This window comes from Strongylocentrotus purpuratus, unplaced genomic scaffold (genome assembly GCF_000002235.5).
Source record: "Strongylocentrotus purpuratus isolate Spur 01 unplaced genomic scaffold, Spur_5.0 spur5_scaffold_4, whole genome shotgun sequence".
Taxonomy (NCBI): Eukaryota; Metazoa; Echinodermata; class Echinoidea; order Camarodonta; family Strongylocentrotidae; genus Strongylocentrotus; species Strongylocentrotus purpuratus.
In genome coordinates this window covers 14,498,528-14,517,059 of record NW_022145610.1, presented here as the reverse complement: position 1 = coordinate 14,517,059, position 18,532 = coordinate 14,498,528, and the positions used below count along the sequence as shown (strand labels likewise).

General features: G+C 39.2%; 2 protein-coding genes across 5 annotated transcripts in view; one reads left to right on the top strand and one right to left on the bottom strand.

Moving 5' to 3' along the window:
* Positions 1-11,967, bottom strand: part of LOC577510 (centrosome-associated protein 350) — a 34,239-nt gene extending 22,272 nt beyond the window's left edge. Inside the window, exons 1-11 of one of the 4 annotated variants that reach the window (XM_030997096.1) lie at positions 11,754-11,967; positions 10,011-10,147; positions 8,355-8,398; positions 7,834-7,971; positions 7,123-7,180; positions 5,080-6,872; positions 4,404-4,665; positions 3,639-3,842; positions 2,787-3,053; positions 2,096-2,283; positions 1,327-1,452 (exon numbers count right to left, since the gene is read on the bottom strand). In XM_030997096.1, coding sequence (XP_030852956.1) covers positions 1,327-1,452; positions 2,096-2,283; positions 2,787-3,053; positions 3,639-3,842; positions 4,404-4,665; positions 5,080-6,872; positions 7,123-7,180; positions 7,834-7,971; positions 8,355-8,398; positions 10,011-10,107 — 3,177 coding nt within the window. In that variant the 5' untranslated portion in view covers positions 10,108-10,147; positions 11,754-11,967. The remainder of the gene's footprint in view (positions 1-1,326; positions 1,453-2,095; positions 2,284-2,786; positions 3,054-3,638; positions 3,843-4,403; positions 4,666-5,079; positions 6,873-7,122; positions 7,181-7,833; positions 7,972-8,354; positions 8,399-10,010; positions 10,148-11,753) is intronic. The other 3 variants (XM_011682945.2, XM_011682947.2, XM_011682948.2) reach the window with 3 other exon arrangements.
* A 48-nt stretch (positions 11,968-12,015) lies between these two features.
* LOC577447 (torsin-1A) lies at positions 12,016-17,651 on the top strand. The gene is given in 7 exon segments (XM_777675.5): positions 12,016-12,237; positions 13,040-13,452; positions 14,199-14,464; positions 15,387-15,468; positions 15,471-15,561; positions 15,970-16,094; positions 17,107-17,651. Coding segments are annotated over 6 exon segments (1,173 nt in total). The 5' UTR covers positions 12,016-12,237; positions 13,040-13,163; the 3' UTR covers positions 17,427-17,651.
* The last annotated feature ends 881 nt before the right edge of the window (positions 17,652-18,532 follow it).

The window sequence follows — 18,532 nt, the reverse complement described above, 5'->3', positions numbered from 1 at the left end:
TGAACATACATTTTGCATTGTCTCCCATTTTCAAACATACACTTTGCACATCTAATCCTAACCGACTTTTGAGCCCTGTTTCATAAAACTTGTTATCAATAACAAGTTACAATAAATGATATAAGCTACTGAAATCCTCGCATTTGATTGGCTGAGAGCAAATTTTTTACAGAATTTTAGGATTTGTTATTGATTACAAGTTTTATGTAACAGGGTCCTGTACTGCGGCACGGGTGCACGCATGCACACACAAACACACACACACACACACACAAACACAAACGCGGTCAATCCACCCACTTGAATCCACCACAGGCTTGCAAACAAGGATTGTGCGTGTCACCACAGCCAAAACAATCACTGGCTCGAGGCCAATCCCTCTTATGTTCGTGTTTACAAACCACCTGTTTTTACCCCCTTCCCTCTAAAATTGAAGTGAGTCATGCAACTGCAAGAGGGCACATCGTGATTTCATTTGACATATGCCACATTGTAAAGGGAGGGTTCGGGGGTGTTAGGTAGCCACTGAAATTGACCTTGGAAAAGTATTGTTTCTTTCCCATACACAAAACTCTGCACATGCACGAGGCTTCTTCTTTTCTTTTCTTTTCTTTTTTACCTATCCTCCGTACAGATGTGCTCCATTAAAGAGAGGCAGGGTATATGTCCTGATTCGATTTGACTGTGTTTCATTGTTAATACCACTTCTACTACATGTATATTACTACTTCTTTACTACTACTCTACTAATACTGCTGCCGCTACTACTACACAACTACTGCTACTACTAATGCTGCTGCTACTACTACTACTACAACTACTATTACTCCTGCTGCTACTACTACTACATGTATCACTATTTACTACTACTACTACTGCTACTACTACTTCTACTACTTCTACTACTACTACTTCTCCTACTTCCACTCCTACTCCTACTACTACTAATCCTACTACTACTACTTCTTTACTACTACTCTACTAATACTGCTGCCGCTACTACTACACAACTACAACTACTGCTACTACTAATGCTGCTGCTACTACTACTACTACAACTACTATTACTATTACTCCTGCTGCTACTACTACTACATGTATCACTATTTACTACTACTACTACTGCTACTAATACTACTACTTCTACTACTTCTACTACTACTACTTCTCCTACTTCCACTCCTACTCCTACTACTACTAATCCTACTACTACTACTACTACTACTACTACTACTACTACTACTACTACTACTCTAATACTGCTGCTACTACTGATACTACTACTACTACCGCTACTACTACTACTACTACATGTACATGGCTTACCTTTGGGGTATATTCCTGGTCCACTTCTGCTTCACTAGATTCAGCAGTCAAGGGACCTTCACTCAGTGACTCTCCATCGGATTGAAGCACATTGTTGGGAAGGGACAGCCCCGTTGACAAGCGTATCTAAGCGGTGGGAAAGAGAAATGTAAAGAAACTTAGATGTTTTGTACTATAGTCAGGGATGCCAGTTAAAATTGATCAGAGAGCCTGAAAATCACCTAGAATGAGTAATTTTGTACACAAAACAAGCCTGAACTATGGCCTGAAAACTGGCATCCCTGTAGAGTGACAGTCTCTCTCTCTGTCAATATCTCTTCGTGGAGAATATTGTACTCATAAGCTGACATCTAGTTGCAGCATAAAATTTAATTGATAACGTGCAATAATTCAATTGTAACTACCACATAGTCATTCATCTATTTATGTACCACACACTTTGTTTATAATAATAATAACACATGCGATTTATATAGCGCCATTATCAATTCTAATTAAATGCTCAAGGCGCTTCAAAATATTAGGGAACACATTACATCAAGACAAAGGAATCCTGTACATTTACATAAGAAAATAGACAATACAAAAATGAAAGCATGAATGAATGTCTGTCTTCAAAACTCAAAATTAATTAAAGTTTATAGCTAACTTCACAGTATAAGTGTATTATTTTTACTACTGTTTGATTGTTATGTATCACTTTGTGTTATTACTTGCATTTGCAATCCAACCTTTCGGTTGCAACGAATTAATGAATATATAAAAATACCTGTGGAATGGGGACCCCATCTCTCGTGCCACGGATGCGGTCCTTCAGCGTGCTCCCAGAGGGCAGTTCCCAGTCGAGTTTCTGCCTGACCTGATGGCCCCTGTACGCTGCCTGGATGGTGGTGGCAGCACTGCTCTTGGACGTCTTGTCTCGAGACTCCAGGGCCTGCTCAAACAGGTCCCTTACACCTGAAAGTCCAGAAAACAAAAATAACAATGGTAACAATTCTGTTCCCCTCATCTCCTGCATGAAAGGTTTACCAATTGAAAACCGATCAAAATTAATTTTTTTTAAATTTTTTTTTAGGGTTTTAGGGAAAACACAATATTTTGGGTCTGCTGCCATGAACATACAAACTTATGTGGGATATCTATAATCAGTGTTCACTAAAATGTAGACACGTGTATTACAAAGAAAACAAAACATTTTGGTTTTCCCTGCGCTCAATGTTGAAAACTTCTGCAGGATTATCCCTGCAAACATTCTGCATACTTCCTCATTTCTCAATGGCTATATATTTCAAATTTTGTATGCAAGATTCATATTGTTAATGCAACAAGACTTTGGAGGGACTGGTAAAAAGACAATTTTTGTTACTGTTGTTGTTGATTTCATGTGTGCTTTATCATCATTGTTTGTTTTTAAAGAATCGGGAAGAGACAATTCTATTTCTCATATAACCTGCACGTACCTGGTAGCTCCCCTGTAAAGACATTGAAATCCTGGTTGGCCCCTGCCACTTTTTGATGCCTGGTGAGTGTGTCCAACGGAGAGGTCGGGTCTGGCATGCTGAACCTTACACCTGCTGTCTTGGTGGCCGATTGTGATAAGCTACTGCCGGCGGGTACAGGAGGTACCCTTGGCCTGGCTGATGGGGGTGATAAGCTACTGTGGGGCAGGGCGGCCACACCCGGTATAGGGTATGCCCATCTCTCACCCGACGATGGTGATCTCAACGCTGTTTGGGAGAAATGAGAAATTAGAGAAAATTCACATAAGATCAGAATGTACATAATAAACTTATGCTATGCAATTTCTATCTAAACGTTATAACTAATGCTGTCTAATTCTTACATATATATCATACTCACTGATTTTGGTACAAACCCGATTTTTTTGCTCGCCAGATCTGAATTTTTTGAACAACCAATCACAACACAAATGTACCATAGGCATATACCAGTTCAATAGTAATACATAGTATGATGCAACAAGTGATAAGTATTTTTTATTTCTTGTTTAAATTTGTTCTTGAAAAATGGCAAATTTTCAAAAAATTAAAACACAAAACAGCTGAATACAATGACAAATAAGCAATTGAAAGGCAAAATTGTTCCCATTCTTGATTTTTTTTTCTTTTTTTTTTTCCCTCGCAATCCGCGGGTAGAACACTTTGGACATCATTTGAATTATAATATCTACAATCATCTTCTTGAAGTTACATCCTGAGAACATCAACACTTGATATAAGCAAGGCCAACAAAATAAAAAAACAAATAATTCAAAGTATTGTGGATTGTATGCGAATATTGTGAAAGCTAACCTTGGTGAGAATGGCCTGGTGCCAGGGCATTGGCAGCTAGGTTGGAGAGGTCCCCGGTGAGTTGTCTGACCTCATTCTCCAGCCTGCCTTGAAGTGCCGCAGCAGTCGCCTTGAGAGCTGCTATCCTCTCTGCTTTGCTGCGAGGCTTCCCAGGGCTCTGGGCTGGCCTGGGCCTAGCAGTAGGAGATGATCCTGCCGGGGCTGCTGCAAAACAATAACAAAGTCAAGAATACATTATAATTTTTTTTATTTAATTCATGCTTATTTTCCTCAAGTGATTGAAAAATACATTCAGAGGCAGATATCATAACCACAGAGAAAAAGGTATGGTACAAAAGACTTAACGCCAAATTTAGTCACTGAATTACTCCCTGTACATCAATAAGTAGATTAAACCAATATGGCAAATGTTGTAGGAAACATAGAAACAAAGAGATTGAACAGAAATCTCTGCCCTCAATACACTACATAGCATTAAACCTCAGTGTATTTTTCAGCATGTACATGTATGGTTACTTTTTAAGTTTACACAGTTTGCGTGTAGACTAAGTACAACAGACCATCAGATCCATTGGATCTTCTAACTCTAATTTAGAACTCTAACTCATACCAAGAGAGGCTAAGTCTACAGAGTTTGGACAATTTGGTTTCAGTTAGTGACAACATGGCGTGTATTCTTTTTTTTTAGTGCTTGCCAAAAAAGCTGAATTTACGATATTGAACCAAACTCCAAACTCTCTGATTCAATGGCTCTGGTCTACATACCAGGTTGCTGGTCTCTGTTAGCATTCTGATTGAGTTGATTTTTAATGACAGGCGGTGACTCCTCCTCCTTCACTGGTTCCAGGACGATGTCCCGTCCAATGTCATGCTGCTGCTGGTGTTCCTGGAAGCCAGGTGCGCCGGCCTGCTGGTCTTGAGGGGTGGAGGACGACAGGTCAGTCTGGGGGCTGGAGCGAAGTGAGCTGTCGCTGCTGGACGTACTCCAGAAGGCACGGTTCTCCTTGTCGGAACCTGTCGTGTCAATCTAAAAAGACAGGAGATGACATAAATGGAGATAATTGAACAGCAGCTGCATCCACAGTGTGATTATCTATTGTAAAGCAGACATGTCACATACGTGAGAGCTTCATGGCACACAAACACACACACAAAAGAATTCCATCACTATTTGTTTGCACTTTGTGAAAGTTTCATGCCCAAAAAATTGCTGTATTTCCACTGTTCTAAATCTACAGTCATATCCACTACCTGATATAATACAGCAACAGTACCTTCGTCACTTAAATTCGACATAATCCAAAACCAATTATCAACACATCTTTTAACCATAAGTCCTATTTTGTGATAGCATGCACTTCCCTGTGAAACTATGATAATGATATCAAGGATGTTACGGTCACATTCCAAACATGATGCTGCTTTTAAAGTTTTAATTTACCTTTCTATGGTTCTCCTGGTAAGGGCTGTTCCTTTGCAGAGTGGCAGGTCTTGATAACCGCTGTTGCTGCTGCTGCTGCAGTGCGCCTTGACCCTTGCTGAATGTCTCATCAAGTAGTCCGACTTCATTATCCACAGGAATCCTTTCACCAACCCCTACACCCTTCTGACCCGTTGTCTTGGCACTGTCCCGCTGTCTCTTGTACAAGTCTTCCAGCTTTTCCTTTTTCTTCTCTGCTTGTAATAACCTCTGTCTTTTATCTTCTTGCATCCTTCTTCTTCTGTCCAAACGCTGCTTAGCCATGTACTTTTGCACCTCTTCTGCTTCATAGTGCCGCATCTTTTGCGCTGGAGCAGTACTCCCTTCTCTGGTTTTGGACCGGTTGATCTTCTTTTTCCTGGACATTCTCGGTACATTGTTATTGTTTTTGCTAGACTTTGACTCTGCTGGGTGAGGGGACGAGTCTCCCCCATCATCTGAATCATCTAAATGCAAGTCATTCAAGACTTCATGGGCTTCGTCGGGTAAGTGCCCTACGATGGGAGCCTGGCCTTCTGGTGACTGGCGACCGTTTTCATTGTCAGATTCAATGGGATGCTCTGACAATCTGTCTACCTCATCCTCTGTGCGGTTCCCAGCAGTATCCGATGGAGCTTCAGAGTTTTGCACATGTTCTGAAGTGGACTCTTTTGTCTGCACTGAATCAGAAGTCTGTTTAGGAACCTTTGGTGGAGGACCTAGCACCTTGATAACTGTTTTCTGTCCTTCCCGCCACGCCCTTGCACCCACACCAGGCGCTGGTTCTGGTTTCTTTGGCTTAGCATTTGGAAGAGGAGTTTTACGGACTTTACGAACTGGCTTCTGAACATTCCTATGCATCTGATTATCTTCTGTCTGTCTATGTAACGGTTGTAAAGGCTTTGATGTTGCACTTTTGCCACTATTTCTTGTCTGATTGGAAACAAGGAGTTGTCCTTCATTTTTCATATTTGGTCTGCTTGTTTTTCTTTTCAGCTGATCTTCTGTAACTATCCTACCGTCTGATATTTGGAAGCGTGCCTCTGCCTGGTTGAAACCTCTATACACAGGTGCAGCCGGCGCAGAGGCAACTTTGCGGACAGGCACTTTTGGAGCTGGATGAAGACCTAACAGGAAATCAGTTTCATTCTCAGAGTTAATGCGAACAGGATCCGCTTCTTGATGTCTCTTTCTCTGGGTTTCTAGAGCAGGGTCCCTTAACGTTGATGCTGACAGCTGCTGCTGTTGCACACGTTCTCTTAACCTGTCCATGTGGTTCAGTGTTGACTCATCCCTGCTCCTTTGGCTGGAAGATATCATCCGAAGCAACAACCTGTTTTCTGGGGTGTTAGCCACAGAGGGCGCTGTTTTGTCCTGACTCAATTTCATAACGGGGTTACCCCCAAAAAGCCTGTCGTAGGCAGGGATGTAGTCTTTGCTCACTCTCAAACCCGGTGACACTTCAACTGTAGAGGCCTGGCGGACAAGACTAGGTCCCCGGATATCGTTCAAGACTCTGATCTCTGAGCTGCTGCCGATGGACAGGTTTGCAGAACCATTTCCAAGGATGTCTCTGCTAGACGACTCCCTTGGTAGGTCTGTTGCTGAACTGCCTCTTTGAGGATTCATAGCTTTGCTGACTGTAGTGTCTCTGAGAGTTGTGATTGCACTGTCAGTTATGTTGCTGGTATGTTGGAAACTTGATCTCTGGGAGTGTATTGTGCTTGGTGTTAAATCTGGAGTAACGGGGTCCAAATCTGTCTGCTGTAGGTCCTCTGTAGAAAGTAAAACCAAATTTAGCATTACTGAATACAATCTCATCCATTCTGTACTATTTTGAACAACCATTAATTGGAAACATGAACCAGTTCTAGCATCAAATTGAAAGAGATAACTAGGTTATTGATATTGCATATTCAATATGAAATATTCATAATTTACTTGATTTTGCACATTTGCAGTTATCTATTCAAAGAAAGGAAAAAAGAAATTTAAGCTAATTACCAATAGCAAAGTTTGACTTACCTTGAATGGTGACCTTCTTTCTAGGCTTTTTATATGGATGATTTCTTGTCTTTTGGACCTGCAAAGGGGATTTTGGAAGAGGAGAAAATTAACTAGCACATCTCTTAGCTATACAGCAAAGACAAAAAATGCTTGAGGTCAGAGTCATCTATACAGAGTTTGGCCGACTTGGTTTTAGTTGGTCACAACATGGCATGTATTCTCTTTTGTGCTTGCCCAACAAAGCAGCAATCACCATATTTTGCCCAACTCGATCTGGGTTGGCCCAACTCTCCTTATTAATGGCACTGCTGAGGTTAGTCAGCGGCCCACTGTACTGATTCCAGCAGTTTGTCAGACCCTGCAATTGATTCTCATAATATTGCTACCATAAACATGAAGAAGGTGTATTTTGATTAATGAATGTAGTTATTTTCAAAAAGCGCAATTGCAAGATTATCAGCTGTCAAATTATTTACAGTCAACCTCGCATAAGTCGATCTTGAAGAAGCTGAGTGATATGCTTCAACTTGGGCAATCTGCCCCATAAAATATAAATGCAATTACAGTCAAACCTGCTTTAGTGACCTATAAAGACCACCTATCTACAAAGGCCACTTTTTGTGTTTTCCTTGGGCAGTCGCTATAGACAGGTTCGACTGTATCAGGTATTTGCGGGGGGGGGGGGGGGGGGGGGGGACAAAACAAATTCTTGGTAAAAGATCAACTAACCTTTGAGCCAGGACTTGATCTGATTTCCATGGACGGAACAGAATCTACAGGTAGACGAGCACCAGCTGGATGCCTTGGCTCTAGGAGGCTTCCAGGGGTATCTTCATGGTGCTCAAAACGTGCTTCAGCTCGGTATAACTGTTTCAAGTTAAAGAGAGCATTTACTTAACAGATATGCTGATTCTATACTTTGTACTAAGAATGCATTGACATTAAATTTGTATGAAGGATGTATTGAAGGATGATTCTTTCCTTCGGGCAAAGGGACATGACCTTTCTATCAGCTGATCTCAATATCTAACTCACTTACATTAAAAGACCACACTAGCCACAACAACAAAGAAACAATAAAGAAAGACAGTCCTTCCAAGTTTCTTGCTGTGAAAATCATGCTTGTTAAGAATGTACACAACAGTTTTATGTTGCAAAAGAGTTTTGTTTTACAGTTTATGCATACAAGAATATAATATGTCTGAGAGTCAAATTGAAAACAAAATGAGACAAGAGGGAATTATACGTACAGCTGACTTTGCTTCTGTGATATTGTCCCATGCTGTAGCCAATTCTGAAGGAAAGAAAATAAAAAGGACAATTCACTTTAACTAACCAAATAATAGCCTGTGGATTCTTATCAGGAAGTAAGACAGAATGTCATACTTGATAACGGTTTTATGGATTTGAAAACTGAATATGGCACGTGAGATGCAACTAAAAACACTTTAAAACATGGGCTCGACTCTACAAATCAAAGAAAACCCATAGCACATTGCCCCTTCAGAAAAGCGTGCAACAGAAATGAATATTCAGTGGCAATATACTGTGTAACTTTCCTTTTATATATATATATATATATATATATATATAGTCATCTGAAGTGAAAAAACCCATGACTTAATGACCCATATCAATCAAACCTGCCAGAGGTTTCAAAACCAATATTTCAAAACAGCACAATAAATCAACTCTTATTGGAGGTTAAAGGTAATACAAAGTTTTGGGAAATTTTGAAAATTGGGTGGATAGTGAATCTTTACAATTTTGATATATTTGGATGCCCCTGTGGATGTATTATAAGCACTCAAAAAAATTAGCCCCTAAAACACTTCTGTTTTCGAGAAAAATTGAATATAAAAATTTACCGGTGCTCCCGGTAAATTTTGATAAATTTCCAATAGCGCCTATGGCCATACAATGGTAGCTGCGACCATGAAAATCTCAGAATATGTAGTTGGGATACATAATTTCCAAACGGGAATAGCTAATCGGTCGATTTTAGTCAAGAAACATTGTTTCATAGCTAAATTAATATCTTGACCTTGAGAGGGAGCTATACAACATAAAGAGTTTATTATTTATAATTTCATAACTTTAGACTCGATTTCAACCGCGACAACGATCAATGTATATTGTAGGAACGCATATGCTTCCAATATGTTAATTTGAACCAAATTCATGACCCCATACCAAAACTTTGTAATACCTTTAAGACCCTATTAGCGGCAGTTCAACAGTTTCGAACGTAAAGCAATTTTCCTGGAAAAGAGGGAGATCTGTCTAATTAGAAGACTGGGACAATTTAATGGAGACATCAAACAAGTTCATATATCATATATCATATATGCTAAGTGTTTAGCAAATGTCTGACAATGGTTAACAATGTATCTAGTCTACCTGGTATTAAACTAGATAGTATTGAAAGCTGTAAGAAGATTAGAGGCCAACAGTTACAAATTGGACCAAAAAATTACATTTTATTTTTAATAGAATGGTCGTTAACAGGAATTTTTAATATATTCTTATTTTGTATTTGTTTTGCACATCAGTTTCTGTATATTTACATTACAATGTCACACCATAATTGTTCTTGAGTAGACAGCAAAGGTGGCACTTGCATTTCAATCAAATAAATATATGTACTGGACTACTGGGAATATGCCTGTTCTTGTCACAGAAATATATAATACTTGACAATGATTGTATATTATAGTTTCAAGAAAGAGGAACAAAACAGATGGCATCCAGGGCATTGTTTCATGAAACTGTCCAAGGTACAAGTTCAGGGTGATGAAAAATTAATCTTCTGTTATGAATTTAGGGTTAGGGTGAAGGAAAACTTTTTATTCCTTAAAAGCTAACATAGGGGATAACACACTTTGCTGACAATTGATAAACTTTACCTGCAAGTGGCTTTTCATCATCATCAAGTTGATAGGGATGTCTCTGAACTACAGTTGGCTCAGTTACGCGCCTTGCTCTTATTGTTGTACTGGCCATTATAAAGCACCAAACTACACTGTCTCACCTATTTTGTTGTCTGAAAAGAAAAATGGAATAAGGAGTTATTTGCCTAGAATCCAAGTGTCATGAATCAGAGAAAAAAGAGCCCTTCTCAACCTTGTGCATATTCAGCAATTTCGAGCAAACGGCTCTCAATATCATGAATATACATATTAGCTGCGCCGCTACCACCCATGCACTTTCTCTTCGCCATGTTCAAATGACGATACAACATGGATGAATCGTCGGGACCAAAAATGGGTGTTTTTCTAACTAAACATTAAAGTATTGTTATTTCGCTATTTGTCGACAAAGGGTAATGATCTTGGTATTATTCTAGATGTATTTTTCATGCTCTTTCGAATGGTACTATTTTAAAGGAGATTCAATGAATTCTATTTTTTTGTTCACTCACCTAGAGTAAAGGAGCCCGTTTTCGGCCACTTAAGACAAAATCCTATTTTTAGGACTCTTTACTTCCTATTTATTATCATTTCTTGTTCAAATCATGAAGCAAATATTATTATTATTTAAACAAAAAAAGAATCCCAGAAAAAAATCACGAATTGCCATGACAATATTCATTTCAATTTTCACTGTTTTGGAGCCCGTTATCGGCCGAGCGTTTCAGTTTACGGCCGCATGTACAAAGTCAATAGGAAGCGCTCGCGCGCGCCGTGCGTTTCCGCGCTGATGTACAGCACAAGCGGGCGGAGCAGGTATCCCACGCCGGAGCTCCCTGGTGCTCGCCTGGCCGAAGACAGGCACAGCGGTGATCGGAAGTTGGAATCTGAATTAGACAGAGATTTCGTGTGTGCGTCGCGGTGTGCGGCTGCATTGATTTAATACATGCGATGACATACTTTTGAGCTTGCGACCAGCACAAAATCGGGCTTTAAATCTGAAAAATACTTGAAATAAAGCTCATTTTATGGTACCCATATTTCTTACAGACACGCGTAAGATACTCGATTTTTCAGATTTGGGTAGCGGAAACCGGCGATTACATCGCTAAAATGTGATATTTTAGGATATATTTTCCATTGCAAATGTGGTTCTTCAGTGACACTGGCATAGTATGGTATGTGTGGGATATGTGTTATGCTATTATGCGATGTATTTTAGAGTGATTTTACCTTGCATCCAACCAATCGGCCGAAAACTGGAGCTGGCCGATTACGGGCTCCTTTACTCTACAAAAAGTCAAAACATTTGATTTTGTCTTGACTTGAGCAGTTGAGGGGCAAAAAACTCTCTCCCATACTCTACATGTAGGTGCCCAACATCCTAAAACTGTAGCTGTAAGGGCCAAGGCCCAATAACTTTATACAGCCAGGCTATGCTGCACGCAAGCAATGGAACTACGGCAAGTATAGCTAGCTGACCGACTGTGAGGCTACATCATGTAGTCGCTGCCTATGTACAGAGCCAGAGGCCAACGGAGAGTGAGTCAGTGAGCTACCCACGCACTTTCAAAACAACACAATATGAGTTCGTTTAATTACATAAGTTCTACGTTAAACATAAAAATTATATGCTAGTTTATTTGTAGTTGTAGTCTAGAACATCCCATGTAACAGAAATTCAACATTGAATTAGAGAAAAGGTGTAACATGACAACTTATTTTTACATTCGAACGTACGTATTTAAAATATACGGAAATACTCACCCAAACGCCATCTTGGTATTACTGGGGCTAATAATGCATTGTGGGATACATCCTCTACGCTGATTCCGCATAAGCACAATACAAAGTCAAGAGATTTTGTACCTCAGCGAACAAGGAAGGCGGAGCTGTCTGTGTGTTTGTACTTGCGATGATATCATCTCCACATAGGTGGGGAAATCCTTGACCCAATTTGTCAACGGCAAAATATGCAGGTACGGGGTTATTTGGGTGAAGCCTCCACTAGCTACTAGCCTAGCCGCTCCGACGCGACCAAAACAATGCAAACGTGCGTACTGATCGAGTCGACGCAGATAATATGCAGACGTTTGTCGCACAGACACAACAACAGTGTTGATCTCTTTCACATTCATTATTCTGTAATTTAAGTAATTTGCAGGTCCCTTTTTAGGTTGAGCGTCATAACGTACGTCTTTGTCTTGCCCTTGGCCATATTTTGGTGAGTGTGGAATTGGAATAATAATAGAATGGAGTTGTGTATGGTTGAAACTCTGTCTTTACTCTTGAACTTTGGAGTTGGGTCAAGTTGGGGGGGGGGGCATAGTTATAGAGACAGAGCCTTGGCATTGTTTTCTAATTAACACATATAACAAGGGATAACATGAATAAGACTAAAACATGCAAGCAATGAAAGATTGATAGCAGAAAAAAGAGGCTTGCTGAAATTTGGTTTTTAATAGGGGTCTAGATCTAGACTCTAATCAAAACATGATCAGGATGAATACCTGCATGGCCCTTGTAAACGGCCATTGCAGCAATCGAGCGATGGATGAACTTGATTTAATTTAATTTAATTTTAGTTAAGGAACTTTACATAACTATCTTGCTCTAAGGAGACACGAACGAACGATCTAACATCTACAAATGGTCTTGTCCAATTTAGCTGACACTTTGTGACAATTACCCCGCAGCTATGCAAAAGATCGCGTCATCCGCTTTCATTTCACAAAAGGTTGTGTAATAATATGCGACCACTTGCGACTGGACGCAATGATTCAAAGTAAGCCAATTACATCTGGTTTCACCAAATCCCTCTAGAACGAAGAGAGCAACAAAAGACAAAATATGTTTAAAAACTCCTCTAAACAGACGTTGTTTCTGTCTACTCCTCCCAATTTGCTCTAACACTTAGAATGATTATGAAAATACAAATAAAACAAATCAAAATGTTTTTGTTTTTACTTTGTTTCTTTCATGGACCTGAGTCTTTGTACTTTTTATTTTAACTCTGCTTTTTACAGATGCTGATCTTTCAAGTTTCAACCAGTGGTACATCGATCTTGGATGCATTAGAATCATCTTTAGCTGCCGGCTGTTAAACGAATCATTTATGCTTGTGGAGACTTTGTAGAAATTTCGGGAAACATGGGAAGCGGAGCAAGAACAATGTTTGCAAACAAAAGCCACTTTGGTAGATCAAACTGGATGCCAACATGGATTCCTTTCCTATCTTGGAAGTTTAGTGCAAGGTATATTTTGATGTTGCTTCTGATAATGGGTGGTATGCCACAGCAGCAGCCGTACCGAGGCAGGACATCTGGGCAGGTGTTGGAGATGATGGGCGCTGCCGCGGCCATCACGTGGTCCTGGAAACCTTGGTGTGTCTGGGAGTGCTGCGATGAGCCATGGATCAATGTCAATAATATATCCTCAGGTAAAGATATCGGGGTGGATAGTAATAATAATAAATCTACATTTATAAAGCGCTTTATCAGGGCTGTCAACTTTAGGGAACCTGCTTGTTATGGAGGGAGATTTTTTTTTAATAATTATTTTTTTAACTCAACAAGGATGAGGAAAAAGTGGTATGTAACTTTGCCAAAGTTGACCCCCTGTTACAATACAACAAACGATAGCAACATATAAGTTGCTATGTCGGACTAAACAGTCGGCTAAACTAATATTCTACAACAGAAAATGGTATGTATAATTTCCTCCAGCTCAGAACATGCTTATAAATGGCATGCTTTACATGTACATGTACAATACATCATCATTGCCTTTGTCTTCCTGGTGATGCTACAGCATGTCTGACATAGCAACTTTTATATTGTTATTGCATTATGTCTTGTAACAGATTGGCAAAGTTACATACATGTACCACTTTCTCAAGTTAGCTCATTGATGACTGACAGATGATGTCACAAGGGGAATGAGATCTACAGGATTTTTAGGGTGGAGCTTAGCAAGTTTGAAGAAAGAAATATTTAAAAATCTATGAAACACATTCAGAAATGTACATAATATGAGATGTATGTAGGACTACACACCAACAGGAATAAACTTGCATTTGGATAGCAGGGGCCCTTTAGTTTAATGCAATTTTGCGTATTTACATACTTTTGTGAGCTGTATCAATATCCTACTCTGAATTCCTTTTTGTTTCATTTTGTCTCACAGGTCTTGATAACGTTCTAAATGAAAATCTTTTCGGACAGCATATAGTTAAAGAAACTGTTTCAGCCGCTCTTCAGGGCCACTTGTTAAATCCCAATCCTCCTAAACCCCTAGTTCTGTCCTTTCATGGCCGGACCGGGACAGGCAAAAACTTTGTGAGCCGTATGATAGCGGAGAGCATCTATAAGGAAGGATTGTCAAGTAAATATGTCCATCTCAAGATTGCAGATAGAGATTTCAGACATACGACAAAGTTTGCAGAATACAAGGTGAAAATTTAGTTAATCTTTAGTTTGCTTTCTTCATCTCTCTCCATGAATGTTATTCATGTAAAAATATTTTTATATTCAAGAGGTATTATTTTTACAAGTGATCCACATCATTGATGGAATATCATTATGAAAAGTAATACAAATCCCGAGTTAGAGATGTGATATACCAGTAAGTGATTGCCTTCTTCGTCTCTCCATCTCCATACAATTCAGCCCTCTGGCTGGGATTCATATTTTGAATAAATATTCCTTTATTATGGTCGCTCGTTTGCTACACATGCAATTTTACACAAAACAATAGACATCAAATTATTATTATTATTATTATTTTAGATTTTTTAAACTGAAACATACATGTACCTTTAGTGAATGACCAAATTACTTTTTCATTCATTTTACTATTGCTTTATTTAGAAGAATATCATTGTAGTCATGTTATAAACAAGATTGTTCTTGATACATGTACATGCTATCAAATATTTCATATGACTTGAAATAGCAAATACAACTTTGGATTCAATTCTGATGTAATGTTCTCATTTGTGCGTGCTTTACTGTTTGCAATGTACAGAGAGCTTTCCTCTAGTGTAATGACTTTTGTGGTTCCAAAACATTACGCTAGACATTACACAATCATTTCAAGGGTTCAGTGACAAAAAGACGTAACTCCATATTTGCCAAAATGAGTATTTGAAAAATGTGGGCTTTCCAGGAAACACACAATCTTAACTCCACCCAACACCCCATTGAAGTCGATGGCTAGTGAAACTTAAACTAATCCACTTTTTCTCAAAATGGAGTTACGTCATTGTGTCACTGACTCCGCGATTTATAGTTACCGGTATTACATAATCAAGTAGATCAGAGTTACTTTAAGACAGATCATTCTACAATATTCCTCAACATTGCATTTTCCCAGGAATCACTCCACAACGAGGTGTTTAACAGTGCCAAGAACTGCCCTCGTCAGCTCTTCATATTTGATGAGGTAGAGAACATGCCCCTGGTCTGCTCGACACCATTCGTCCTTTCTTAGAGTACAGGTCACATTTAGAGGGTGTCCAGTTCAACAAAGCTATCTTCATATTTTTAAGGTAAGGCCTTTACCGCTTGATAATAATAATAATAATAATAGGCACTTATTAATTATATGGCCCTGTCTATTTTGAGGCACACTATTTAATTATTACCCCAGCTTAATTTAGCCTAGCTGCCATAACAGTGCTCTAGCATTTCAAGGAATTAATTCCTGCCAGGAACCCATTTACCTCACCTGGGTCAAGTGTGGCAAATGTAGATGAATGCCTTGCCAAAGGAAATTAGTGCCGTGTCGGGAATTCAATCAACCACGTCCTTTGAATTTGGATGGATGGTTACATCTTTTTTTCTACTTTCCCAGACGGAGCATTGAAACAGAAAAGAGCAATTTGTCTTTAATAGTCTTTCTAAATGTATGTTGTGCGTTACATCAAAATTGGTTTTCGTTTAATCTTTTGATGCAGCAATACAGCCGCAAGAGAAATATCTGAATATGCCTTGTCTCACATGCAAGCTGGTGGAACGAGAGAAGAGATTACCCTGCAGAGCCTGGAGCCTCTCATTGAACAAAGCTCATTCAGTTCAGCAGGTAATGTAACGTTGATTTAAAAAAAATCCCTTTGTTGCACAATTGCTGAAAAATTATTTTGAATTGTTGAAGGTACCATTCAACTTTTGAAAACTTATTTTTCAAAACTCATGTTTTTAAACTATCCATGAGGTGAAAAGAAGCTAGATTGAATATGGTTGGTGGCATTGATATACAATCTAGTTCATATCGAATCTACATTTGAGGCATTTCATGTGTTGTTGCCCCTCCCAACCCAGGTCACGTGAATCAAGTAGCGCATATGTTGATCTATAGCTATTTCCAATATATATGACCTATCTGAATATGTATAATCCATATTGAATAAAGCACTTGGTAAGGATGACCCAACATATGCACCTACATGTACAACAACTCTTCTGGGCTTTATTTCGTCAAACCTATTGGGTTAGGTCAAGATTGGGCAGGGCTCGACACCAACAGGCATGGGCCCCAAAAATCTGAGTCCAGACTCCCCAAAATTCAAAAGATTTACATAGGGCTCAGGCATACAGAATCAACAAATCCCAATCCGGACCCCTTCCTGAAAAGTTAGTGTAGAGCGCTGGATTATAGGTTTAGGGAACCAACTACCTTTAAATGTCAAAAACTGTCAGACTGTTAACCAATTCAAAACTTATTCAAAATTGCTTTTGATGATTAACTTACTCTGTTCACATTGATATATATATTGGTGTATATTGATGTATATTTCATATGTATTGTAATTTGTAGGTTTATTTGGATTTTCTTTTTGTTTTGTTTAATATGTAATTGTTTATCATTGTATTTTGTTTGTTATAGTGTTTAATAGAGACCTCGGTGGTAAGCACTTTATAAGCATCGTTGTTATTTATTCTTTATTATTGTTAGGGTAAGGGCTACGTATTCTGTTTGGTCCATGGTTGCTGTAAAGAATTAGGTCGGTGTAGAAAATTGATGCAGAACAATCGTAGGAGGACCAAGTGTCGGACGGTTACAAAATACTTTTATTTTCTGAATTTGTCTTTAGGAGGTGGATTTCAGAGTGCCCGTCTGATAGACAAGTATCTCATCAGTCATTTCATCCCTTTTCTTCCGTTGGAAACGAGCCACGTCAGAAACTGTATCATTTCCGAGCTGCTTAGCCACCACGCCCGTTCTGACGCATCTACATCTACCAGAGACATTGCGGATGAAGTCATCAGAGAACTTCAGTTCTGGCCCAAGGGATCGGGACTTTTTGCCACCAAAGGCTGTAAAAGTGTGGCAGAGAAACTTAATCTTGCTCTGTTTAGAGCCCACAGGAGGAAAGAAGCAGTGAAGCAAGATCTTTCAAAGAACGAACTCTGATATTGAGATATACTGTAATTTAAAGAGGCTGTAGCATGACGAGACTATGTCTTTCCTGTGGCCTGACTCGTGGGCCGATCAGATATAATACGACTACGGACGACGCGACCGCAGTAGGCCTACGTATTCACATGCGTGCAACATATGCAAAACCGAAGCGTGAGTTGTCCAAATGAAGTCGTAGATGGCGTTAACCAGTATATGCCATGCTACAGCCCCTTTAAGAACTTGTTATAGTCAGATGCTGCTTGTAAGTATCGGCTTGCATGGTGATGTAGATATACAGTAGGCTTGCGGGTGCACCATGTGAGGGAGAGAGAGAGAGGATTGAGGGGTCCTGAAAAGGATTCTCGGTAATTTTTCTTGAGGGTGTGTAGTCCTGAAAAGGACTGTTGGTATAGTCTTGAAAAAGACTGTTGGTTATCTTTCTTAGCTTATAGTTCTAAGGAGAACTATAGCGCTTGGAGAGGACAATTGGCGGGAGTGGCTCGACGTTTCGAACAGGTTGACTATCCCTCGTCAGGAGTGTAATAGTCATTATGATTACAAAGTGGCAATGCTTAGACTTTAATTTGACAAATTTAAAGAGTATAGAAAGAGAATGGATTAAAATGTAGAATACACAGAGTCCTAATATAGACATAGAAGATGATGCATGGGCAGCATTTAATGAAGTTATGAGGAGAAAGATTCTAAATCAATGTATAGAAGCTTCCAAAGTCATTTCTATTTTATAATTGTTACATGTGTAAGTGTGTCAATATTTTGTGTTGTTTATGTTCTGTTGTGGTTCAGTTGTGCCTAAGTTTTCTTGAAACTTCATTTATGATTTGGATCTGAATGTGCATGTTGCATTCATCTTGTGCAGTATTATGAATGTACATGTACAGAGTATGTGTATGAGTTGAAGAATTTCTTTTTCTGTCAGTTTTGTTGCCGTTTGTGGTTGAGAAAGGAAATAATAATACATGTATACAGATATACGCTGTGCCTGTACATACATATTGGCAACTTTGAGAGATTTCGACTCTTCAAGCGTTAACATGTATGTGAATCTTCTTATAGTGCATATAGCCCATAAAGTATTTTATATACGTTTTGTTGCA